General features: G+C 39.5%; 1 protein-coding gene across 14 annotated transcripts in view; it reads right to left on the reverse strand.

Annotated features, from left to right (window-relative positions):
- The window catches only part of rims1b (regulating synaptic membrane exocytosis 1b), a 92,762-nt gene that overhangs the window by 22,345 nt on the left and 43,128 nt on the right, over window positions 1-27,289 (reverse strand). For 5 of the 14 annotated variants that reach the window (XM_084394757.1, XM_084394769.1, XM_084394759.1 and 2 more), the window contains 18 exons: window positions 21,617-21,657; window positions 21,323-21,433; window positions 19,789-19,888; window positions 19,458-19,581; window positions 18,965-19,011; window positions 18,192-18,310; window positions 17,901-18,031; window positions 16,513-16,684; window positions 15,550-15,703; window positions 9,725-9,781; window positions 7,586-7,739; window positions 6,856-6,969; window positions 6,317-6,379; window positions 3,629-3,718; window positions 2,081-2,164; window positions 1,754-1,867; window positions 484-590; window positions 183-221 (listed from right to left, as the gene is read on the reverse strand). In XM_084394757.1, the coding sequence (XP_084250883.1) occupies window positions 183-221; window positions 484-590; window positions 1,754-1,867; window positions 2,081-2,164; window positions 3,629-3,718; window positions 6,317-6,379; window positions 6,856-6,969; window positions 7,586-7,739; window positions 9,725-9,781; window positions 15,550-15,703; window positions 16,513-16,684; window positions 17,901-18,031; window positions 18,192-18,310; window positions 18,965-19,011; window positions 19,458-19,581; window positions 19,789-19,888; window positions 21,323-21,433; window positions 21,617-21,657 (1,821 nt within the window). Of the gene's footprint in view, window positions 1-182; window positions 222-483; window positions 591-1,753; window positions 1,868-2,080; window positions 2,165-3,628; window positions 3,719-4,064; window positions 4,185-5,986; window positions 6,065-6,316; window positions 6,380-6,855; window positions 6,970-7,585; window positions 7,740-9,724; window positions 9,782-15,549; window positions 15,704-16,512; window positions 16,685-17,900; window positions 18,032-18,191; window positions 18,311-18,964; window positions 19,012-19,457; window positions 19,582-19,788; window positions 19,889-21,322; window positions 21,434-21,616; window positions 21,658-27,289 lie in introns of all 14 variants that reach the window. The other 9 variants (XM_084394762.1, XM_084394763.1, XM_084394764.1 and 6 more) reach the window with 9 other exon arrangements.

The raw sequence follows: 27,289 nt of genomic DNA on the forward strand, positions 1-27,289 counted from the left end.
TGTTTTTGGAACAAAGTGGCTGGTTGACCAGCAAATAACCTACTTAGAAGAGCTACAATGTTCCAAATATTGTGGGGTTTGAACATGGAATATACAGCAGAGTAAAAAATAATATTGTTCAGTTCTTCTAGACAAGCAAGTGATCAATTTTAGGGCAAAATGCAGAGAATGGAATGAGATACCTGAGTTAGGTTTCTCCTCAGGTTTACTGTTGACATGTTCTTCATGAAGATGGGGTTGAAGGCATGAGAAATGGCATGAGAAGAGACAGAAATGAGTAAGGTAGAAAGATCAACATGCGTGATCTTGTGGAGCACATGAAAAAGGCTACGGACAGAGGAGTCATGAAATTATCTGGCATTTATAAAGGCACTGGGACAGATTCATGGGTTTGGGCTGTGATTTTGAATGGTAATAGCATTTCAGATTACTGCTGTCTGATTTTGTAATAATTTAGAGGGAGAGAGAGAGTGAACTGCTTACCTTGCTCTATACTGCTGCTCTTTGCAGGGAGTTGTGGCAGTTGTCTGCCTCTGCGCCCTAATGACGTGGTCCCTGCTGGGGAATAATGTCCACCTCGTGGAAGTTCTCTGGAAAGAGAGATTTGTTGTAAAAAATACAGGAGAAAAAACATTTTATAATGTGATTTAAAGATGATATTTCATTGTAATACACTATGTAGTTACGGAGAAACAAGAAAACATTTGAAGGAGAAATTATTCATTTTATTGTTAAAGGTGCACTTATAACTGTGTCCACTTTTTGTGTCAAAATGTTTTGCTTTAAAGGCTGGAATACACTACAAAACTTTTTAAATCTGAACAGGCTAAAACAAATCATCATCAAATACTTTGTCGACTTTGAAAATGGTTTCAGTGAAAAAAATTGGCATCATACACTATGACTGAAGATTACACACTACCAGACTTTCAAATCGTTCCAACCTCAACAAACTCACACAGAAACATGTGCCTCATAGCTAAGAGGTGCATGACAAATGATAACAATATGTGTTCTAAAATCATCTTAAAATATCAAACATGTTTCATAACTAGATGGAATCAGGGTCTGAAGTAAAAAAAAAAAAACCTGTGCGTATCATACAATGCATGATTTTTTGAGAAATCTGTCAGCTCTGACTGCCCAGTATCTGTAGACTGGTTATGACTTCCAGCAACTACTGTAGCATCAACTCTGTATTCCTACAGAGCCAATAAAATGGACATGGTGATGGAAAAAAATATGAGATGGGATGAAAAAATATATTTTGCATTTGCAAAGTTTCGCATTAAGTTTTCCTTCATGTCCCTTTAGGGGCTCTGTATATTCCAGCCTTAACTTAAAATAATGTTCACTCGCATGAGATGAAGACTCATGCAAAAGCAGTTTTATTAAAAGAGTGGGATTGTGGTCGTCACGCTAAGAATACATGACCACATTATCTCCATAACCCCTCGCATTATTAGACACTTTTATTGTGTGTGACAAATACATCTGTGAATAGGGTATTTATTCATTGGCCGACTGTTTTTGCTGGTAGGTGTTCGAATCAGAACACTGTTGTATCGGCCAACAAAACAAAATAACAAATAATCACCTAGTGCAACTTTGAGATTTAATGTTATCAGTTAATTAAAATTTATGGCAATAACATTTTTAAGAAACAGATTTTGTATTATTAAGATATCACAATAAACAACAGTGCACAAACTAAAGCAGATAAATCAAGTTCTGAGGGGCTCCCAGCATGCACCTGTCAGCTCTCGGAGAGTTAGGGCAGGAACCCCCTAAGCTGGTCTGGCCAAAGGACATGAGGGGAGGCTCTCTCCTCCTCCTGCTGCCCCTCAGGATAGAGGTGGGCTGGAGTCTAAACACAGCCACCGCAAAGGAGGTCAAGGGCAAAAGAAATAAATACAAAAAAAAATGTAATGACATAATCAGACATGCAAAAAAATAAATAAACTAAAAGGGTAAACCAACTACAAAAAAAGGTAAAAATAGTGAAAAAGCTGAAATAGATTCACACACACAAAAAGATAAGTGATAAAGATATGTTCAGAGGTTTATTATGAGATCTTACCTGTCACCATCAATGGTTTTCTTGTTAGCTATCTGAGAGCTTGGCCTATCCAAATTGCCAGAATGCCTTTGAGATGGAAAATGACTGATCCATAAAACAAACAGAGTGGGAAAAAAACAAAAAACAAAAGGAGGAATGTAATAGCTAAATGGAAAGGTATCATGGAGTTCAAGGCCAGGATGATGGACCTCTGATTTAACCAAAACTGTTAAAGGCAGAACAGACTCCCCAAGAACACTACAGTTTAAAAGTTTGGTGTCAGTAAGATTTTTAAATCGTTAGTCTGTTATCTTCACCAAATTGCATTTATTTAATAAAAAATAAAGTAAAACAGTAATATTGTCAAATATTATTACAATTTAAAGTAACTTTCATTTAATATATTTAAAAATGTGATGGTAAAGCTGTTATTGTTAAGGTGAATTTTCAGCAACCATTACTCCAGTCTTCAATGTCACATAATCCTTCAGAAATCATTCTTAAAGGGATAGTTCACTTTGAAATTAATTTTTGATATGTTTTAGCTTACCTCAAGGGCATCCAAGATGTAGGTGTCTTTGTTTCCGCAGTAGTTTCAATTTTGATATTTTTAGGTCAAACCGTTCTTGTCTGTCAGTCATATAATGCAGGTCTATGGTCACGGTCTCAAAGAGCATGCTCAGAGTCCAAATTAAAACAATTCCCCATCGTCCAAATTAAACAATTCCCCATCGTAAGTACACATTGATGGCCTAAGACACGAAACGAGCGGTTTGTGTGAGAAAACGAACAGTATTTATATCGTTGTTATCTCTTGAAAACAGCACACGTCCAAATGATCTGACGGCGCGGGCGGGTATAGATATATACATAGATGTCGCCTTCGCTACTGCAGTTCATTGGAACGAAACCGTAGCCAAGGCGACATCTATGTATATATCTATACCCGCCCGCGCCGTCAGATCATTTGGACGTGTGCTGTGTTCAAGAGATAACAACGATATAAATACTGTTCGTTTTCCCACACAAACCGCTCGTTTCGTGTCTTAGGCCATCAATGTGTACTTATGATGGGGAATTGTTTAATTTGGACGATGGGGAATTGTTTTAATTTGGACTCTGTGCTTGTGTTTTGAGACAGTGACCATAGACCTGCATTATATGACTGACAGACAAGAACGGTTTGACCTAAAAATATCAAAATTGAAACTACTGCGGAAACAAAGACACCTACATCTTGGATGCCCTTGAGGTAAGCTAAAACATATCAAAAATTAATTTCAAAGTGAACTATCCCTTTAAATGCTGATTTGGTGCTCAACAAAAATTACTCATATTATTTTTATTATTATTATGTATCAATGTAAAAGCCTTCATTGTCACTTTCGATAAATTTAATGTGTTCTTGCTGAATAAAAGTATTAATAAAACAATGATAATAATAATAATAAAATCTTCCTGACCCCAAGCTTTTAAAACGTTACACAGACACTATGTCCTGGCACAGTTTGGTTGTGGAGTAAGAATAGTATACTCGTAGGTACTGGATTCCCCTTTGTTTTCACATACCTTTCTCTTTCAGGTGAGTGGAAGTTTGACTCTGGCCTTAAACAAGTCGTGCTGGCACTTCTTACTCTGTCTAATGAAGGCTGAAGATCACTGCAAAGAAAGAAAGAAAGAAAGAAAGAAAGAAAGAAAGAAAGAAAGAAAGAAAGAAAGAAAGAAAGAAAGAAAGAAAGAAAGAAAGAAAGAAAGAAAGAAAGAAAGAAAGAAAGAAAGAAAGAAAGAAAGAATGAATAATTAGTATCATACAGAAAAGCCACATGACTAATATTACTATTATAATAGTTGCTTGTTGCCATTATTTCTCAGGCATAAATACTGAAATATTTTCCAGTACCACACAAACATTTTTAATTTCTCATTTCTCATTACTACTCCTCACTACCTATTGATTGTACAGTTATCTTGTTTGGATTTAGTCAGCTGACCACTATTCCCTTACCCAGAGCTGACCTCATCTGTGAACCTGAGAACACGCTGTGGAATGGCACTAAGAGGGATAACTCCATCCCTCTCTGTTCGCCGTGGCGGTTTGTTCTTTAAGCATGCAGGGAGGGTAGAGCTTAGCATGGGAAGAAATAAAGAAATAAACAAAAGCATGCATAACAGCCCCAAAAAGAAAGTAAAAAATCTACGAAACTGACGTAAAAGAAGAGAGGGGCTTGGTGGCTTTTTGTATGCGAACATCACAAGAAGGGAAATTACTGATGCTCTTAGTTTAATATACACTATATGGACAGAAGTATTGGAACACACCTCTTAATTATCAGACCCAGTGTATAGTGTATAAAATCAAGCACCTAGACATGTAGTCAACGTTTCCAAACATTTGTTGGGAAAAATGGTCATTCTGAAGAGCTCAAGCATTGTTCACCTGTGATAGGATGCCACGTTTGCAGTCAGTTTGTGAAATTTCATCTCTGCTAGATATTTCACAGTCAACTGAAAGTGTTAGGCTATTATTAGAAAGTGGAAGCTATAGGAACTGCAGCCACGAAGTGGAAAACCGCGTAAAGTCACAGATCGGTGTCACCGAGTGCTGAGCTGCATGGTGTGTAAAAGTCGCCAACGCTCTGCTGATTCCATAGCCGAAGTGTTCCAAACTTCCACCGGCATTAATATCAGCACAAAAAAATTGTGTGGCAGGAGCTTCGTGGAATTGGTTTCCATGGCCGAGCAGCAACATGCAAGCCTCACATCACCAAGTACAATGCCAAGCGTTGGATGGAGTGGTGCAGGAGTATGCTACTTACTGTACATGACTGCCAACTGTTAAATGTAGTGGAGGAGGGATAATGGTACAGGGCTGTTTTTTAGGGGTTGGCCCCTTACTTCTAGTGAAGGGAAATCTTAATTTTTCAGCATACTAAGACATTTTGGACAATGGCATGTTTCCAACTTTGTGGGAACAGTTTGAGGAAAGCCCTTTTCTATTCCAGCATGACTGTGCCCTAGTGCACAATGCAAGGTCCGTGGTTGGATGAGTTTGTTGAGGAAGAACTTGATTGGCCCACACAGAGCCTTGACCTCAATCCCATCAAACACCTTTGGGATGAAATGGAATGGATATCGCAAGCCCAGTATTCTTGTCCAACACCTGACCTCACAAATGCTCTACTGGATGAATGGGTAAAAAATTCCCACAAGAACACTCCAAAATCTTGTGGAATGCCTTCCCAGAAGACTTGAAGCTGTCACAGCTCTATTTAGAAAGTGATGTCATTACAGACCCTGTTTGTGTAATGGTCAGGTGTCCCAATACTTTTGTCCATATAGTGTATGACCTATCGGTGTGATGGGGTTGTCAACTTCAGTGTACAATGTTATATTTATATTTGGGTCATGATATGAAAATATTGTAATTTGTGAAATATTGTGATTCTTTGTCTTTAGTCAATTTAAAATTGTGATTTATTGCGTCTTCTGCTCATTTGATTCTCAATAATCTTCACTGGTCTTTGGACTTTACCTAAAAATATGTAGATAACGCATTCTGATTTTGAATTCAGGTTGAAAAGTAATAACTTAGTATGCTTTTGTAAACCAAAAGATTGCCCTGATGGTAGTTAATCTGCTTTTTTCCCCTTAAAAATCTTTCAACAAAGACAATTAATAATATACATACAGTTACTTTGAAAGGAAAACATTGTTAACTACAGAGGTGAAAGGTTGTATGAGACACCCTTGAGAGTACAACACAATGAAAGGGATGAAGAACAATGTATGTAATGACTAAAACAGCACACAAATCACACTAAGCAGAGGTACATTTCGCATTATCACAAGGGTCTGGAAAGCTCCAATAACAGAATTGGAATATGCTCAAGCACAACATTGATACTCGGTTAGTTTCAACCAGCTTACCTGTAAATATCTTTATGTATACCATTCACTAACAATGGCATCTTTGGGGGAAGTGTGTTACAGTGCCTAGCTAATTTCCTAATTTAATTAGCACAAACAAGCAGGCATCAAAAAGAGCAAAAAAAAAAAAAAAAATTATTACTCAAGCAAACACACAAAAATGTTTAAATTGTTTAACATGGCAGGCATAGAACTCAAAGATTCTTGAATTAGGCACAAAACAAATTTGGTTGATTATATGTCTTAGTCAAATGATTTGTATGCTCTAAAATTGTCAAGAAATAAGATACAGGTAACTCAGGATGGCAGCTTACAGCTCTGGATTTTTACCTGTTTGTATGCAGGCACTCAGCACTCCCACCTCGGATTGATCTGTGCACCTCCAGGACCTCGCTGAGGTTGCCATGGTGATGATGAAACATTGAAAATTTGACAACCAAACATAAAAGAAAAGTAAGAGGATGGTGAGGAAAAAAAAAAAGAAAAAAAAAAGAAAATGTGTAGAAAATAATAGACATGTATTTAGCAATATTTGTACTATTATTAATGGGAATGAACTAAAAACTATGGCTGTTAGTCATTTTAGTAGTATTAGTATTTAGTAAAGTAACAGCATGAAACATTTTGTTGACAATATGAAAATCAAGTCAAACTCTGTTTCTAAAACATCAAATATTCTTGATGCTACTTATCATTAATAGTAAAAAGATCCATATGTGAATACAATTATGCAGTTCAATATAGCTAAAGCGTTCAAATAATAAAACTGCACAAATCAATGTAGAGAGCTGAGTTACAATGTTTTCCACAAACACGCACACACATTTTTATATATGCATTTGGAGCATTAAGCACTAAAATAGCGATACCTGTCCTCTGAATATTCATAGTCCGAATCTCCGGAGCGATGTTCCTGGTGGGAGTCATGGTAACGAGAGGGAGAGCAGGAATGATGATGGTTTTTGTGGATCTCATCCAGACTCCTGATGAGAGGATGAAGGGTGATGAGTCGTACACCACATAAATCATCCTCTAGAGGGCAAGACACTGCGCAGCTAAATCACCTCCAGCATAATATTCTTACAATATAACATTTAAGGAAGCAAGTATGAACAGAATCTGTGTCTATATAAAAACACTGAACACTGTAAAAATGTTTTCATTACTACAACATTTGTTTCCAAGCATTTTATTTAATTCTAAAATATAATAATTGATCAATAATACAGGTATCCTTTACAGTGATAACAGGAAAATAATGATTCAATGATGCAAACGGAATTCAATTCGGCTGTAAAGCAGCTCTAAAAAGATAATAGTAAACAGTCATTATTCAGTTGAAATCAGTTCAGTATGGTTTCATTTCGGTTCAGTAACTGTGTAAAGTACATCAATTATGAAATGAGTTGAATTCAGCTATATAAAGCAGCTCTGCAGAAAACAGTGATGTCATCATCCAGCTAAGTTGAGTTCTCATCCAATAGTTTATGTGCACTCAAATCAGTAATATTGCTGAATATTAAGTGACCCCAGTTAGTGGTCAGTCAGGTTGAATTTGTTGAACATGTAAATATGTGGTATCCAATTGATGTGGCTCACCTCTGCATAGGGACATGTGCAGGTCGTGACCGGGCTCTACATTGGTCTTCTCGGTGCGGGGATACTGACCGCGAGCGATGCTGTATGGCCGCCTGCCTCTCAGGTACGGTCAGTGTGCTTGACCTCTCTCTGTCTCTGGAGTTCCTCTCTGCTGCTTTAATACATATACATTTTGTGTCACAGACTTGTTCCAGTTAAAACAATGCACCTTTTTGGAGGGACATCAGAGAGTGACAATAACACACCCACATTCACATTTCTAAAACTACTACAACAATTCATGCCAAAGGATTGTGCTGAGGTACCAGCACAACTGCTACTGCTCTACACATGCTAGAAAGAAAACAAGCACAAAAAAAGGCACTATATGATTGTATTTTTACAAATGTTTATCTGATTGTCACCTTAAATGTGTTTATTTTCAAAAATTAATTGGTTTCACGTATTACATCAATGTTATCCAAGGCAGAGTTAACTATACGTGGTGTTTTGTGAAAATATGATATGGGAGGAAAAAAATTATTTAAATGCTTTTCATTCCCTCACAAAACGTTTGCGTTCTCACAAATATCTTTACCATCACCATGTCTCTTTAGTGGCTCCATAACCATTTTCCTCTCTCTTTGTTTTTATGTATTTCTTGACATAGCAGTTAAAAACCAGCAAAAAAAATAATTAGAGATGCATTAAGGCTTGGTGCCCAACGGTACTCAAGTCAACACAGTTTCAATGTTATAAATTAATTTCCCAGAATGCAACTGTAAACAACTAAAGATAATGCTACAGTACAACTGATGAAGGATTTGCTGGTTAAAAACGCAGACTTAATTAGGCTAACCCAATCCATCAAATCATGATGTGAAACAAAGCATTAACGAGATGTAAAAAGCGTATATATCATTTCTGTATAATTTCCACTGAAACATACAGATTCCATTACTACAGTTCACTTATGAAAACATCTGTGAAGTGAATGTATTTGAGCACAATTTATTTAACATAGAACTGGAGAAGCAGATTGAGTTGTTGTCAGGAATTGATGCTCTTTGTAAGAGAAATCTGACTTTTACATTTCTAACTTGCAGTTACATTAAAATGTAGATTTGGGAAGGAAATGAATCTTCTCCCAATCAAAGTTGAAAGAAAATTTGAATAAAGCTAAATTAAGCATTGAGTGCCAGAATTCATGACTCATGCTTCTGATAAACTCTGATTGCTCATCAAAGCACTAACACTGAACAAGTATAGTCTTTTTCAATTAATAAACAGAATATAAATGAAAAGCACTCAAATATCTGCACTATAAACATGTAAATAAACATTGCACTAAATATTACTGCATAGATAACATAAATGTCAAAAAAGTCTCATTATCAACTCCTCAATATTGAAATTGACTATTAAGTTATACTGGTGCAACTCTATAGCATAAAACAATAAACAGTGTTTACTGCAGGTCTGACAACTTGCAGTACTCATATGTTAAAAATATGCATGGAACATAGTATAAAACATAAAATTTCAAATATCAGCCACGGCATATTCTTCTTTTAAGCTCTAAATTCTACAGCAAGCTTTTCTACAGGCATGCAACAGAGATAACATCCATTGTCATAAGACCCATATTAATCCTGTTACATGCTGTAATACAATCTTATAATCACTTTTACCCTTTTGCTATTCCAGCTTACAACAAAATTAAACAGGTCTTATGAAGGTAATAAAAGTGTGTTTTTATAGAGAGTGATTGACTTACAGAGTCATTCCTCCACAGTGTCCATGCACAATTAATGTGAGGTACTTCTGTGGTTCAAATTAACACTACAGTTCAGCCCAGCATAGGAGGAGAGAGACCGTATTCTGTACTTCAAACACTAACACAACCTTCTCTTATAATCCATTACTCTATTATAAAACAAACTTTTTCATCTTATGCTTTCATCTGTGCCAATTAAGAATCATATTCATTTGTATATCAACTAATGGGCTTCTATGCAAATAAAAGGCTTGGAGGAAAATTAAAAACAGCTGTATTTTCTACAGTACACCTCTGCAGTAATAATACGTGACATTAGCTTTCTCTCTCACCCTGTGTTGGGTTTCTAGTCTCCGAACAGAGTAAGCATTGCCCCCACCCACCTGAGGACACTACTGTTATACCATCATCATAATCTGTTTCAATGATGCGATGAGATCCTGAGACACACACACACACACACACACACACACACAGCATACAATTCAACTGCTGAACATAAAAACAACATGTATTATTGCATTATAACCTGCATTCAAAGCTATTTTACCTTATTTTCCTTTATAGTGTAAAACAATAGATTTAAAGGTTTTTTGTATTTTTGTAAAAATTAAGCCAGTTTAAAGTGCCCCTATTATGCTATTTTAAAAGTTACTAATTTTTTGTTTTGAATGTCTCCTACAATAGTTTTTCATGAATCCAAGGTCAAAAAACACAAATTTTCTCATAATATACATATCAGAATAATTTATTTTCTCACAGTATCTGAAACGCTTTGAGGATTTAGTCTCTCTAAACCCCTCCTTACAGAGAGCCTACTCAGCTCTGATTGGTCCGATGGCTCAGTCTGTTGTGATTGGTCCTATGCTTACAGTATGTCAAAACTTCCATTACCATATCTGAATATCAGCTCTGAAGTCTTCCTTAGCTCTTGTATACACAGTATTACAGTACGATTATGTCGGTTTTACTGTATCAATTTGAGCAAAGTGGATTTGCTTTAACAGCACAGAAAACAGCAAATTCTCGATATGTCGACAACACGAACTAAATTCTTCCAGACCTCAGCTACAACTACAGTGTTAGAGGGTGGGCATTGTTCGCAGGCAGCCAATGATGACCGTAGGCTGGCATTATGCAAACTTGTTACAAACCTATGTAAGTACGTGCAGGAATTAAGACTAGACTTACTTACCACTTGTTACAGGCAGTTCAGAATCGATTTTGTCTTTTGAGAGACAATTTCTCCATTTATCGTGCACTTTAATCATCCAAACTTTGCAGACCTTTTACATTCACAAACAGCTATATAAACCACTATATGACAGCTTATGGGGCCTATTTTGCACCCAGCGCAATTGACTTTGTACACCGACGCATGTATCATTCCTATTTTGCACCCGACGCACAGCAGACTTTTCCCTCCACAGACACACGTTGGTAAATTGGAAATGAACTTGCGCTCCCGGGGGGCAGTTCAGCGCAAATAGGAGGCGTGTTCTGGCGCAAACGTTCCCTGGTGCTATTTTGCAAGTTTAGAAAACAATTCCACCACAGACCAGGAAAAACCTATTCTAAAGGCAGTGGCGTGTGTTGCGCATGTTATTCATATGCTATTTTAAGGGCGCATGCTTGGCCATAATCAATGTAGCATGTGCACAACGCACATACACTTTGCTTATCTCATCTTCACACAGACGCAGCAGTTCTAATTTTTAGAAAACCATACATTATTACAAGGAAAAATATTAACACACGAGGGAAATCATTGTGGTGTCCATGAAGATGTGAAAAAATAGGCATAAATCTAGCTTACACATTTACCCCAATTATTATATGCCTGTTTAACCGAAGTTAATTTGGGTGGGTTTCTCCCATCCCCATACAATGTCACTTTTCTGTCATTTACGGCCCTGACGAGAACGTCGGTCTCCTCGGCTGTGAACCGCTCCTGGCGTGCGCCTAGCAAATCCGCTGTTATAGTAGCAATCCGCCATGGAACAAGCGCGCCTGCTCTTAAAGGGAATGTGAGATGTCGCTCTGATTGGTTTATTTCACGTTACGCCCAAACCACACCTATGAGTAATGAAGCTACTTCAGACCAACCCATTTTAGATTTGCGAGATCCGCCCACAAAGTTACTTGCGTTTCGCGCTTGATACTTGCGTTTCAGATCGTTAAAATAGGGCCCAATATCTTATAAAGCATAATAGGGCCACTTTAATAACTTTCAGAAATTTAAGTAATGGATTTTGATAAAGCTTTTCTCTGGTCTGGTCTGGTCTGTGTTATTCTTTTGTGTTTTTTTTTGTTGTTGTTGCTTTATAAATGGCTTTGTACTGTAGCTCAGTCCCAATTACCCTCTTCTCAGCATGCACTGGTGTATGAATAATTAATATGGTTGCATTTTTTGAGCATTTGCTTGATTTATTTATACTGTAGTTGTTGATTTTGTTTTCATGTTTAGTATCTTCTTATGTGATTTCAGGATGCTTCTGTTCATGTACTGATGATCAGTTAGCTGCAGTGTTAATCTATTCAACAACATTGCTTATGGAAATGTTCATTAACAAAGTGTTTTTTTGATTATGAGTTATGACTACAAAGCCAAGGCGTAAAAAATATGCATAACGATAATAATGTTGTTTTTTTAAGATCAACTTTAACCAAAAATATGAAGTAAACAAATAGCACAGCAAGATACTAACAATGCACATTTTTTTTTAGATAAAAAAAAGAAAAGAAAAAAGATTGTTTCAAATAATCAAATTATGCTGAGGATTATCCTGCTTGAGATGCTTGAGCTGAACAATGAACACCAGTAAACTGAAGTGCTTACTTAAAGGCAGGGTAGGTAGAAATGGTCTAAAAATTTTATTTTTCAAATTTGTTTAAACTTTATGTACATATCAATACATAATTAAAATGTAAGTACTCTGAAAAAGAAAGTATCAAAATCGAGTGTCTGTAGACCTCTCACGACTGTTTTAAAGACATCTCATTATTTCCATTCACTCCACCCCCTCATTTCTGTGCTTCTTCCAAAGCCACGCCCCCAAAACACATGAACGCGCGACTCCGACCGCTGAGCTAGAGGACGCATTATTTACCTGAGACAAGCGGAGGGGAAGGGGCATTTTTTTGCCTGGTTTGCCTTCACTAACTGCATATGCCGGTACTGTAAATTTAGATTGCTCTTTCTCTGCCATTGTTTTGGTATTCCTAGGTTCAGTGCCTTCTTCTTCTTCTTCGATAGATTTTATTGGCAGCTTGCAAACATAGTGCATTACCGCCATCTACTGGACGGAGGTGTGATCAGGTTCCGTGCCTCTCGCACTCCTCAAATCAAACGGTCGCGCGCAAGTGGGCAGGTGCTGTGTGGCAAAAGGGTGGTTGCCATGGTTGCGAGAGAGTGACAGTCGCCTAAGCCAATCCTTTGATTCGTCCCGAATCGAAATAATGAGCTGTGTTTAATACAGATTAAACGGTCTAGAGTCACTTGATTTTTATACTCTTTTTTTCAGAGTTCTTACATTTTAATTATGTATTGATATATATAGAAAGTTTTAACAAATTTGGATCTTTAATTTTTAATAAATCCTACCTACCCTGCCTTTAACTCACCCAAATGCTTTTTCTGTAACAATGCAATAAACCACATCTACAAAATGTAAAATGAATAACTGAAGAATTCACATTCACAAGTTTCTTTTTTTGAATGTTGATAAGTGCTTAAAGCAATAAATAAAATGAATGAAAATTTGGTTTAATTTTGATTAACGTCAACAAAATAATTTGTGTCACTTAAAATTAGCAAAAACTAATTTGATATGACAAAATATTCACTAAATTTAAAGGCTTTTTTTTTCACCAAAAGACAAAAACTATGAAAAACAAATAAAAAAAAAGAAATACTAGTTAAAAATAGACTATTTCATGAGTGTTTTGTCTCATCAGTGTTTATGAGATGAGCATTCATGTGACGTTGTTAATAATTTAGGAAAACAAGCACTTTGTTCTCCATGATGTACATTTCTCATAGAAAACATCAAATGAAGCACACAATATTGACCATTTTAAAACCATGTAAATAAAGTTTTACTTTTTTTTTGTTTGTTTCTTAGAAAATCTAAAACGGGGGTTACGTATGCAACCCGGTTCCCTGTGAAGGGAACGAGACGCTGTGTCATGGCGTTGACGCTATGTACAGCAGATTGAGGAAGCTGTTCTGCTGAATCACCCGTCTACTTGTCCACCTCCAACCCCTCAGAGTCAGATGCAGAATACTATAAAATAACAATTTCTGCCTCAATCTGTGATAAGAAGCCACGTCACTTCGTAGAAGACAGTTATTTCAATCACTCGTCTGACGCTATAACATGATTTTGGAATAAAATGTTATTATTCTCATACATTGTATTTTGACACTGTACTAAGCTAAAAACGATTAGCATTCTCTAAATGAAATCACATAACATGGTTTAAAAATGTTTTAAATAAATCTCGATTGAATTAATTCTGACGATATGACAACAAGCTGCCAAATGTTTTCTTACAAATGAGTCTTCAATGTTTGAAGTCCAAGGGCTTCAAGAACTATGTATTTTAATTTGGGTACGCCATTTTGGGGATTTGGGTTCCAAAGGGGGACATAAGTTAACAGGTTAATAGTTGTGTTGTTAAAACTTATTTATAATACTGTTGAACTGGACAGTATTTTCTCTCTCCTGGTTATGCAATAGAAAGCAAAACACAAAATAAACAAAGTAAAGATACATTTGACTGACAAGATTTTTTTCAAGGTCTCTATACATATCTCGATATATCATTACTGTGGATTCTTTTGGCCAAAAAGAATATCGTGACAGCCCTAGTAAATCAGAAAAATCTGATATCGTGACTAGTACCCTCGCCCTAGTACACACGAGAACTGACCTAGTGTGCTCCTCACCCATACAGAAAATGCATGTCATGTGAGTCGTCCGCCGTAAAAAAGCAAGTGCACTGTATCACGCATATCCTGTTATTCAGTTCTGACACTGTTTTCTAACTCCTGTCTAAAGACTTTAAATACACACACAATACAAGAACAGACAAACGCTCAACAAACATGCGGCTTCTGAATACAAATAAGCTGACCATGCGAATTTTTGGCATCTGCTTCAGACACCGGCTCACGCAGGAGCATTCCCATAGCGTCAACGCCATGACGCAGCATCAGAGTTCAACTTCGAAAGGGAACATACTTTATCTAGACATGTAATCAAGTCTTCTAGACCCAAATTGTAAGACATTGTATGGTCAGTAAATATATTTTTGGTGCTAATATAAAATTTTAGTGCTGGGTAACGATTAATCGCGATTAATCACATGCAAAATAAAGGTTTGTGTTTACATCATATATGTGTGTGTGCTGTGAATAATTATTTTGTCTATATGTGACCCTGGACCACAAATCCAGTCACATGGGTCAATTATTTGACCTTGAGATGTATACATCACATGAAAGCTGAATAAATAAGTTTTCCATTGATGTATGGTATGTTAGGATAGGACAATATCTGGCCAAGATACAACTATTTGAAAATCTGGAATCTGAGGGTGCAAAAAAATCGACACATTGAGAAAATTGCCTTTAAAGTTGTCCATTTATCTTCGTGATTGGGCTGCATTCACTCACAAAAATAAATGTTTTATATATTTACGGTAGGAAATTTACAAAATATCTTCATGGAACATGATCTTTACTTCATATCCTAATGATTTTTGGCATAAAAGAAAAATCGATAATTTTGACCCATTCAATCTATTGTTGGCTATTGCCACAAATTTACCCGTGCGACATGTGACTGGTTTTGTGATCCAGGGTCACATATAAATACACATACATGCATGTATATATTTAAGAAATGTTTTTTATTTATTTATACAATTTTTATATTTATACTGTATATAATATAAATTATGTATAAATATAGGTTATATACAGTATATAGGCCTACATGCAAATATTTCTTAAATATATACATGCATATGTGTGTATTTATATATACAAAATAATTATACACAGCACACACACATATATGATATATATCACATGTATTAAATAATCGCGATTAATCGTTGCCCAGCATATGCAAATTATCTAAATAAATTAAAAACAAGTGACACACACATCACTAGCACACATACACTAGCTGATACTTACTTTGCAGTTTTTTACTAGGACTATCTCCATGAACATGTCTGCGGGGGAGGCAGGGGGATGGCTGAGGCAATGGTAGGGATGAAACATCATGGGATTGCAATTTGTACCAGTGTGGCTGGTCATCCAATAGAGCTGTTTCTAGCTCAATCAGAATCTGGGCAAAGAGAAAGACAGAAAGAGGAATTTGAACCATGTTAGAATAACTATTTGGAGGCCAAAATAACCTGAAGGGTCCTGTGGAGTCAAGGGAATTGAACACATTACTTCACAAATGCACTTTTCGTTGAATTCACTTCTGAAATGAATCCATACAAATATATTATATGTTGCTCCGAACCCATGGGCGTCGGAACCATTGTATATGGGTGGGACAAGACCCACCCACTTTTTAAGACCAATGATATTATACCCACTCACTTTTACCGTCTCTAATTCAGCGCATTTGTCTGTTTGCTTTTCAGAGCGCCGTCAGTCAAATCCATTCCACTTGAGGAATTAAAATTAATATTTTTTAAGTAAAATTAATAAATTAAACTCTATTTCCGCTGAATCGCTACATTATATTTCTCAATGAGCCGCAACTGACGAAAGTAACCGCCCTTTGTAGCCTACCCTTCCAGTCAAATATTGCGTCGCAAACATCAATAACAGCTTTAAGTTGTAATTGCTGGCAAATGACCATGGTATTAGGGGGATAATCCATGGATAGCTGTGCATTTAATGCACGACATGGAGGCAAAGAACCGCCCGACGTTAAGTGGAGTTTAGTTTACTTGTTTAATTAAAAGGCACCAGAATAAAGTTACATGAAATGGTATTTACTCCAGTAACATTTTTCTGGAGGAGGACCCACCCACTTTTTTTTTTCTTCCGACGCCCATGTCCGAACCTATATATAGATACATAGATATCTTACTGTCAAGACAAAATAATTGAAGCACACATGCACACACACACACACACCTCTCCCATAAATTCACTCTCTTCTTCCTGGACTCTGGGCTGGTCCCAAACAGTGATCTCCAACATGCGCTCTCTGAAGTCTCTGCGGTGGATGTGAGAATACAGGAACGTCTGGTTCCATTTTGGCTCTGCACTCTTCTTCACCGTTTTCGTCCTTCTCTTGCTCTTGTCACTAGAGGAATGTAGTGTGTTTAAAAGAGTGTGTACACTGCAAAAACTTTGCAAATTTCTCCCAAAAATCAGCACAGAAAAAGCAGATTCCATTTCCACCTGCTTATTATTCAATCTTTTAACATGGAATGAATTTAATAAACTCAGCATTACCCAAAATGAAAAATGCAAATGAGATCTTACAGTACACAACTAGTGCATTGATAAATATATCATGAAAGAAAGAAAAGAAAATACAAAACCATTCCAAATAGTTAAAATATTTAAAATAATAAAATATTTCTGAGACCCCCTATCTACAATACCGTTCAAAATTTGCGGTTGGTAAGATTTCTTTGGTGATTTTGAAAGAAGTCTATTATGCTCATAATGACCTTTATCTTTGATAAAATCTTTACTTGATCAAAAATAGAGTGAACTGTAATGTGAAATATAATTACAATTTAAAATAATGCGTATTTTCCTGTGATTCAGCAAAGTAGAATTTTCAGCAGCCATTGCTCCAGTCTTCAGAATCACGCGATCCTTCAGAAATCATTGTAATATGCTGATTTGGTACTTAAAGGTATAGCGGAGGATTTTCTTTTTCCGGGTGGATCATCAAGACTATTGGTCCTCCTAAGTGTCAATCATTCTGGTGATATGTTTACGTAAGGCCGTCGTACGTGCTCGTGCACACGATTCACACGATGGCGTGCGCTCAAAACACAGGTTGGGCTTCCCACTGATGCCTCAGTCGCGACGTTTCTACTTGACAGGTAAAGTCTGGCATGCTATTTGGAGAAATCCATTTAAAATCACTGCTAGTAAAAGTTAATGTAAGCTATGATTAGCTCGTGCATGCTCTCTCGTGCACACGTTTAATAGGCGTTCCCTCTCGGGAGCATGTGCATTTTTTCAAAAAGTGGAGAGGGCGGTTCTTTTCTAAAATTCGGGAAAATCCTCCGCTATACCTTTAAGAAACATTTCTAATTATCATCGTTGAAAATAGATGTGCTGCTTAATATTTTTGTGGATTCTTTGATGAATAGAAAGTTAAAAAGAACAGCACTTATTTGAAATAGAATTTTTTTTGTCAAATTTTAAAGCGTTCTTGCTGAATAAAAGTATAATTTCTTTCAAAATGAACAAAGAAACAAACAAATGGTACTGACCTGAAAAAAAAAAAAAAAACTTGAAAAAATCTGTGAATTTGAATATATTTCATTTTTTTTTACCTTCTATCAGGAAGAAAATACATTTTGACGTAGGGATTTCTGGGTCGTCCGTCAGGTCGAGGGGGCAGTTCTCGTGCTTGTAGGACATTCACAATAAGCTGATGGCCCACTTTATCATACCATAATTTCACCTTGGTAAAAAGAAATAACACTTTCTCAAAGTTCACAAAATGTTGGCTATGCATTATTTAAATATAAGCTAGCAGATAAAATGTCATCACCAAACTACCTTCCTTTTCAGTTGATAAAACAAGGCCAAACATTTTCTCTGCAAAGCGGTTTTACACTTACCGACAGCTGGCCTGGCAGTACCAGAGGGAGGTCTCTCAGCATCCCGGGACTAGTCGGTGACATTACAGAGATGGATGGACGGTCCATCTTTTGTGATTCATCTATAGAACTCGAACCAGCTGTAAGTTTAAATAGTTGACATGTTAAATGTGCAGCTGTAAAGATATATTTCAAGCTTATTGATGAAATGTCTTAATAACAAGGACAAAATTAGGAAAGTGATAATTCATGCAAATATGTAAATTTTCTTATCATTTACACAACCTAATGGAGTTCATTTTGATAGATTTCTTCTATCATTTCGTCATTCAGATTAATTTATTTTTAATTATTAAAAGTCAGTTTTACTCTTTTACTTTTTAAAATGATATCTAATTTTATTCTATAAAAATAAAATTTTAGTTTACAAAAGTGTGAAATAAAATAAAATATCCCAATAAAATTATAGATTATTGATTTAAACACGAATTAACATGTAATTGTAAATTCTGAAATAATAACATAACAAGGAGTACACTATTTGAATGAAAATATAGTAAAATCTTTACGCTTTATTACTCATTGTTAGTATATTAATTATTTATAGTATATTAATATTGTTAGTATACTCTTTTCACAAGTAATTTGTGATTAACGTGATTAACACTGCCCTCATGTAAAAAAAAATGACGAGACGACTGTCCGTAATTCCACTCCACTTTCAACACACCGAAAGACGGGTTTCAAATGGCATAAATGTGAGTAAATGATGACAGAATTTTCACAAAACCTACTTGATTCTAGAGGAGGATGTGATGTCCCTGGAAGTCTCGGTGTATCTCTGTAGGAAAATTGAAACACAGGAAAAAAAAAATGTCAGATGACAGATCATTAGCTTCTCTCTCTGTCAGTTTTTCTACACACATAAACATTGACTTGACTGCATTTCCCCTTTTGAGACATCATGGAAACACTGTCCAGTCACAGGAAAGAATAGGGAACCAAAGGACCGCTGATGCAATGACTGAACAGTTTTAACTATGAGAGGAGGGTCTGGAGCATGTAGGGTGACAATGGGGACACTGGGAGGAAGAACACTCTCAGATACTTTACTTACTGATATGCTCTATAGACCTTTTTCAAGAAGTTTTTGGACAGAATACGTTGAATACATCTTTAACATGCAACAGGAAGAAAAATCATTGGAGTCACTCATATATCCAGAGGTTTGTTTTCTTTTATATCATTTCCAAACCATGTTTGATTTTTGTGCTTTGTTTCGCTTACCCAATTGGTCTGGACACAACTATTTCCACTTGAGGTGCTGACTGGGACTCTAGAATAATATTGTACACTTCCTTTTTAGTTGCTCCAGGCAAAGCCTTCCCATTCCACTGCAACACCTCATCGCCTGAAATCAAAAAAGAAACTACTTAGCACTTGGCGGTGTTCTGCATAGACAGACTGACTGAATAATGAGCTGTGAAAAATGTAGACATGCAACCAAAAATATCAACAGAGATCTAGCAAAAGACATTAATAAAGCTATGGTCGAAATAATATTTTAAAATACTGCGATTTTCTTACAAAGTTAGCCAAATTTAAATAATCATAATACCTGCTCGTAAATGGCCTACAATGTCAGCCAAACTTCCTTTCTTTACTTTGGTGATAAAGGCCCCCAGTCTCCCTGACTCCGTCATTTTCCCACCAACCACCTGGACAAGACAGATGACAGAGTCAACCATGTTTACTCACAATCTGCAAAAACAACCTAACTACTGTTCTTAAGCTTCTTTACATATTTATTTTGTAAAGTAATGGCACTAGCCACACCAAGGTTATAGGTTTGACTCCTAGAGAACACACAAACTGATAAACTGCTTTACTTGAATACACTGTAATGGCTGTTTCACACTGGAAGCACAAGCTGGGCGGAAGAAGTGCAGAAGCTGTGCATTATGCTTTCACACTGCAGTTTAACCGCGGCTTGTGTACTGCAAATACAGACAAGTATCGTCCATTGTGTCACCTTTTTCATGTGCAGCACACTCTTTTGTGATCTGACAGTGTTTCCCTGCATGAAAATACATTCATGCATATGGCATTATATATGCATTATATGGTTTTTGAAGTTTGGACAATGTGTTTTGTTTATTTTTTTTCAAAGTGCTGAAAGTCATATGGTGACTGTGAAACACGGAACACTTATATGATTTTATGGTGAAATTTGTAGCAGTGTAAATGCGCTAATCTGTTAATATGGTGCCTGATTTTTTTTTTTTTACATTTTGTAAATGTTTGAAAAGAAAATTTGATTAAAAAAACTTGGGAATAAAATATTGTGCTGCTTACGCTCTGCTTATACGCGTTCAATGTGAAACAGGTGTCGCTTTGGATAAAATGTCTGCCAAATGCATTAATAGGAAGTATGAAAAAACAAAAGAAAAAAAAGATTTTAGAGGTATGTACGTAAACATAAAATAAGGAGTATACAGACTGTTTAGTACCTTGAAAACACCAGAACAAGAATAGTAAAAAAACATACTTATGAATAAGATTGTACAGATTAAATAATGCAAATGTTTAAATTGTTTCCATGTTCTATATATTCCATATAATCTCCATGTATATTTTAAGACCACTATAAATTGTTAAAATAAAGAAATCTTTCAAACCCTGAGTCTGACTACTTAAAAACCACAGATCGTTTTTATAAAAAAGAACAAATGGAGGAAAAGCTTGAAGGTCTTAATGGAAAGATTTGGGAAAGTGTTGGGGAAGTAAAAAATGCAGGGATCCAGTAGGGTTCTGATTTGAATGCAACATACATAAATAAATATGTAGGTATGTAAAAATTAGCAAAGCTGAAAATGATATTGCATCTGGAATTTTTAAATTCGGTTTAAAATTTAAAAGAACATCATATTGTAACCACATCAACAATAGAACTAAAATCATTTAATTTATTTCGTTATCATTATTCCTGTATTATTCATCATAATCTGTCACATCCGGCGCCAATTTCTTTCACCAGCAAAATTTCAATGAGCAACGGTAAAAGTGACCACACCTTTAGTGTAGCACAACCCTTCAAGTGCAATACAGAGACAATGATATTAGCTGGTGTAAACTGCCATTGACAAGCTCACCTTCAGACCCAGTAGGGAACCGGCTTCTCGTGGCATGGTGGAGCGCTTACTTAGAGTGATGCGGCCAATCAAATGATCTCCCTCTTTGGATGGCTGCCAGCTCACTGGATGCTGTGAGAAACAGAACAATGCTTTTTCAGTCCCATTAATGCTGAAAATACATGTCCTGACACACATTTCAGAGAGTTCAGCTACAGAAACACTCTGTAATCAAACAACTTATGTGTCTGCTATTACGCCCATTGCCACTGATACATGTTTGCAATATGATTCAAATCTAATTGAAATACTTACATGCCACACAGTGGGATCCAGAGGATGACAGTCCCCGTCACCTGCAAAATATAAATTGACATTATAATTATGGTTGGGAATCGAATTACGATTCCAATTCTGCAATCGAATACTTAAGGTCAGGAATCGGATACTTGTTATACAATTCAAATTTCGATTCCTCTTATCGCTTCTTTTGTGTGCATTTTAATATGACTTTAAACCATTCAAGTCCTAGACCCGCACGTTGTTTTCTGTGCTGCACACACATCCAAAGTGCAATCACAAAAAAAGTGATTTAGTGTGATTTTAAACCATTCACGTGTAAAAACTATTTTAAACCATAGACTCACGCGCTGTTTTCTGTGCTGCACACACATCCAAATCGACGTGAGCACAGAAAGCTGCCTCTCATACTGAATAGTGCGCACAACACTGAACTGAGTTCTCTTCCGCATGTTTGAACGGACAAATACATACAAAAATATGTCAAAATATCCTCGTAAACACAGTCGGTTATGTCTTGAATGAACGTAACAGTTGACAAAGAAAACCCATGTGTAACAATATATTAGATCCGTGCAGCAAGTGACAGCAGCCTAATATTCCTGATGCCGTACCACTTGCTATAATAACGTAATCAAACAACAAAAGACAAAGCTAAATAACTTTTGTAACTATATTTGTAATGTATATTTTATTCATAAAGTGCAGTGTTATTTTACATTTGATTACAGTTTCCTGACAGGATGACTTTTCGCGGGAAATTACATACATGCGTCATATTTGCGTACATACATTATAATTACGTACATGTTTCATCCTAATCATAAATAGGGAAGTGTTGCTTGGGCTACTTTGACGCATATATGGTGGGAGTGGCACAGGTTAGTTGTCACAACGAGCGAGAAAGGTTGACATCGAAAACACTAAATCTCGAACCTCCGGGGAATAACCCGTTTTAAACCAACAGCAAATTGAGGAGAGTCTGCTGGCAAAAAGAGAACATGACAGAGCTTGCAATAAAACGAGAATCAACATTGGCTTGGCTTTCTGAGGATGGCTAGAACTGAGGGATTTGAAATGCTGTAAAAAGCGATGCAGAGATGGCGTTTTTATTACTCAACAGGTGACTATGTTTTTTATTGAACAGATAAATTGCCATATGTAGCTCTCAAAGAGAGTTCACTGTAAAGTATTATCTATTGTGAAGGGCCATTTCATTATGGTTGTTGTAACGCTGTGCTGGAATTTATTTTCAAGTAAGTATTGTGTCTATTAATGGGTAAAGCTACAGTAATGTCTTTAGCTATTCAGCTTGAGATCCTTTCCATCTAAACTGGTTATATCTCTTAAGCCTAGGAGTGAATGTTTTATGAGCAGTAGGATAATCTCTGTCTCTTTTTTTAGTTAGAAAAATAACGTCCTGGTTGCGTATGCAACCCACCGTTCCCTGAAGGAGGGAACGGAGGATGTAGTCGACGTCGACTGAATGGGATCACGCTAGGGAGCCTCTCTTCTTCGAGCATGCTTGAACGAGCCAATGCGCGCAATGGCGACGTGAATTGCATCACACGCTCCGCCACACGAGACGGGTATAAATATGGAAGCGGATGCATACACCATTTGTTTTTCCCTGAGGAGCCGAGCGTAACTCGGAGTCAGCGGTAGTCCAACTATAGTGGCAAAGGAACTACGTCCTCCGCTCCCTCCTTCAGGGTGGGTTGCATACGCAACCAGAATGTTCCCTTTCATTCGAGAACGTCAGACGTAGTCGACGTCGACTGAATGGGATCTTAACCCTGGAAAACGCCACTAGAGCTGCCACCTTCCAGTGCCTAGACAAAAGCCAGCTGAACCTCCCGCATCTTGAGGCGGTGATAGGACAGGGCTTAGGCCAGGGAAGTCACTACTGTTCCGCAAGACCCGCTCAGTAGACTTGGATAACACTGGGAAAGCGTGCCCTGTCGATGGAAGGAAGGGACGCTACGGAAGCCACATCCAGCCCGAAGGGGGAAAACGTGGGAGATACACATATGGGCTGGGCGAAATGTCGGTCAGCACAACATATGGGATGTCACTGGGATGACTCCAGCCTATAAAGGGGGGAGGATCAACCAAAACAGTGACAGCAGAAACTCTGCCAAGGGAAAGACATGGGCTCACCGCAGGGAGCCGTACCGTGGAAAAATACACATATGGGATCGCCGTAGGGATCACAACATATGGACCCAGCCTAACACAAGTTCCACCAATGCATACGAGTGGTAGGCCTAGCATAGGACGCTCCGCCATTTCCGAAGCCACAGGGGGTATGGAGGAGCTCAACAGGTTCTGCCAAAAGGGAACTCAACTGGAGCAAAATGGCGCACGTATCCAGTCCATAGGAGGGGAATGGCGCAGCAAGCCGACACATCGAGCGGGGCTACGGTGTTAGCTGGCGTCTATGTGAAGAGAGCACACGGGAAGCAACCGGCTCGACACGTAGGCTATAGAATCTAGCGAACGTGTTAGGTGTCGCCCAGCCTGCAGCTCTACAAACATCTGTAAGCGAGGCACCTTGCGCCAACGCCCAGGAGGCGGCTACACTCCGAGTGGAGTAAGCTCGCAAACCCGGGGGACAAGGTACACCTTGGGACTCATACGCCAAGATGATGACATCCACTATCCAGTGGCCAACCTCTGCTTTGAGACAGCCTTTCCCTTCTGCTGGCTTCCATTAGAGATGAAGAGCTGATCTGAGGTCCTGAGGCTTTGCGTTCTGTCAACATATATCCGTAGGGAACGGACTGGACAGAGAAAAACCAGGGCTGGGTCTGCCTCCTCCGGGGGCAGCGCTTGCAGGTTCACCACTTGGTCCCGAAAGGGAGTGGTAGGAACCTTGGGCACATATCCAGGCCGGGGTCTCAGTACAACATGAGAGTTAGCCGGCCCGAACTCCAGGCACGATTCGTCAACCGAAAATGCATGCAGGTCCCCTACCCTCTTGATGGAGGCCAAAGCGAGCAGGAGAACTGTTTTCAAAGACAGAACTTTTAACTCAGCTGCCCGCAGTGGCTCAAAGGGAGGTCTCTGCAGAGCAGTTAACACCAGAGACAAGTCCCAAGAGGGTATAGAGGGGGGACGAGGTGGATTTAATCTCCTCGCCCCCCTCAGGAACCTGACGATCAGGTCATGCTTTCTACTGTGGTAGATCACCTAGAACCTCCGCGTCCTGTCCAGGGACCAGACATGGAGTTTCCAGAGGTCTGGAAGTGGGTGCCATATGGTGCCCAGTCCCTGAGAGAGGAGGTCCACCCTCAGAGGGATGCCAGAAGCACCACAGACGCCAAGGAGTGGGGCAGCGGGGTGGAGGACAGGGACCTGGCTCGGAAGGCCCAGAGGCGGCCCGAAGCGAGGTCTGAGTGTGCAAGGCAACACTTACCTGATTCCACTGGTCGGCAGGGGTTACGGGAGAAGGCGTAATCGGGTCCTCGGACCGTACCCGGCTGCCGGCTGGCGACACAAGAAGGGACCGAGGGGTGCAAGGCTTTACAGGGTCGCACACCGCCAGTCTGACCTTCTTGGGGCCCAGGAACAGAGGAATTCGCTCTTGTTACAATTGGGGTACCACTGGACTCCGGAGAGCCAGTGGCGGAACGGTAACCGTCCGAAGAGCTCGTTCCTCCGTGCCCGGGCAGTGACTGATACAGGCTGGGCGGCCTGCCTGCGGCTCGCTCTACGCTGAGGTCTGGGTAAAGGCTGCTGCTGTAGGCCAGAGGGAGTGGAAGCGGCGGCAGGGGGACGCCCTCGGCGGCGAGCAGGCGGAGGAGCTGCCACCGGCGGCGGGGTGATGGCCTCCGACTGTGCCTGGGCGGTAGAGAACTGTTGGGTGCAGCTCTCCACCGCGTCGCCGAACAGCCCAACCTGGGAAATTGGGGAGTCCAGGAACCGAACCTTGTCCGCATCCGATAATTCAACCAGGTTGAGCCAACTATGGCGCTCCTGGACCACCAGGGTGGACATCGCTAGGCCGATCGCGCAAGCCGCAACATTTGTGCTCCGGAGAGCCAAGTCAGTTGTGGTGCGGAGCTCTCTGGTGAGCGCACGGCCTAGACTACCCTCGTGCATGTCCATGAGTGCTTTGGCCTGGTAGACCTGAAGCAATGTCAGGGCATGCAAAGAGGAAGCAGCTTGCCCACAGGCTCTGTACTTTCTATCCGTAAGAACAGACGAGTGACCACAGGCCTGAGGGGGGAAACGAGGAGAGGATCTCCCACCCAGTCCACAGCAGCCGCCGGGCACAGGTGCGCCGCGACAGACCGCTCGACTGGGGGAATAGCCTCGTAACCCTTCACCGCTCCTCCGTCAAGGGTAGTGAGGGGGGAAGAACTCTCCAGGTCGCTTCCGGCAGTAAAAGGTGCCATCCATGATCTAGTAAGCTCTCCATGCACTTCAGGAAAGAAGGGCTCTGGGGCGGTGGGCTGAGAACCAGCACGGCCCGCCCCGCCCCGAGATACCAATCATCCAAACAAGACTGAGCGGGACACGGTGGAAGGTTCCACTCGAGCCCGACAGCCTCGGCGGCCCGTTTCTGCATAGCTGACAACTGAGGATCTGGCTCGGCCAACGTTACACTCCCCGAAGGGGATAACGCAGCCAAGTCGTCATCTCCAAAGGTCAACTCACCCTCCAATGCTGCGATCGGCATCCTGTCCTCTGGGGGGGCCGCGAGTGAGACATCTAGTCGGCCCATTACAGAGGGACCAGTGCTCTCAGCAGGGGGCTCCACCGGTATCGGTGTGATGGAGGAGTGAGGAGCCCACAGGGAATGGTTACCGGGAGGAAACTCCATCACTGACCTCCGATCACCCATCCCACATGGCACCCTAGGGTAGGGCGTGGTAATGGGGACTGCACCTTTGCGGACGAAGGCGAGTCTCGATCTCAACACCGAGACAGTCATATTCCCGCAATGGGAACATGAACCGTCCACAAAAGCTGCCTCAGCGTGCTGAACACCCAAACACGTGACACAGCAATCGTGACCGTCAGAAGGAGACAAGGAACGACCACATCCAGAAATGCACGGGCGGAATGACATCTTGAAAAAGACGCAAACACACCCGTGTTGCTCTTACAGGAAGTGAGAAACATCTCACCAGTGCCGGAGCACCCAGAGGAATGATCGCTGCAACACTGACAGGGATGGTGCAGCCTGTACCAGTGAAGCAATCACTCTTCTCGCCCTCAATCGGCCGTCAGACAAACAAAGACAAACAAAAATGTGATGCTGTTAGAACAGCAGTTGAGTGCTCAAAGAGCTCGCGACCACCGCTGCTCGCGCTGTACAAACACCAGCCAGGGAGAGACTTCCTGAAGAAGCACCGACACACTCGCTCGTTGTAGAAAACAACACTATTCAGAGATTTCATCATAGAGAACAATCGGCTCCGAAGCGAAAGACAGATGGTGTATGCATCCGCTTCCGTATTTATACCCGTCTCGCGGGGCGGAGCGCGTGATGCAATTCACGCCGCCATTGCGCGCATTGGCTTGTTCAAGCATGCTCGAAGAAGATAGGCTCCCTAGCATGATCCCATTCAGTCGACGTCGACTACGTCTGACGTTCTCGACTGAAAGGGAACCATATTTATTCGCATAGTCAGACAGAGCCGAAGCACAACCAAAACAATGTTCTTCAGCAAAATGCAT

This window comes from Rutilus rutilus (assembly GCF_951802725.1).
Source record: "Rutilus rutilus genome assembly, chromosome: 2".
In the NCBI taxonomy this organism is placed as follows: domain Eukaryota; kingdom Metazoa; phylum Chordata; class Actinopteri; order Cypriniformes; family Leuciscidae; genus Rutilus; species Rutilus rutilus.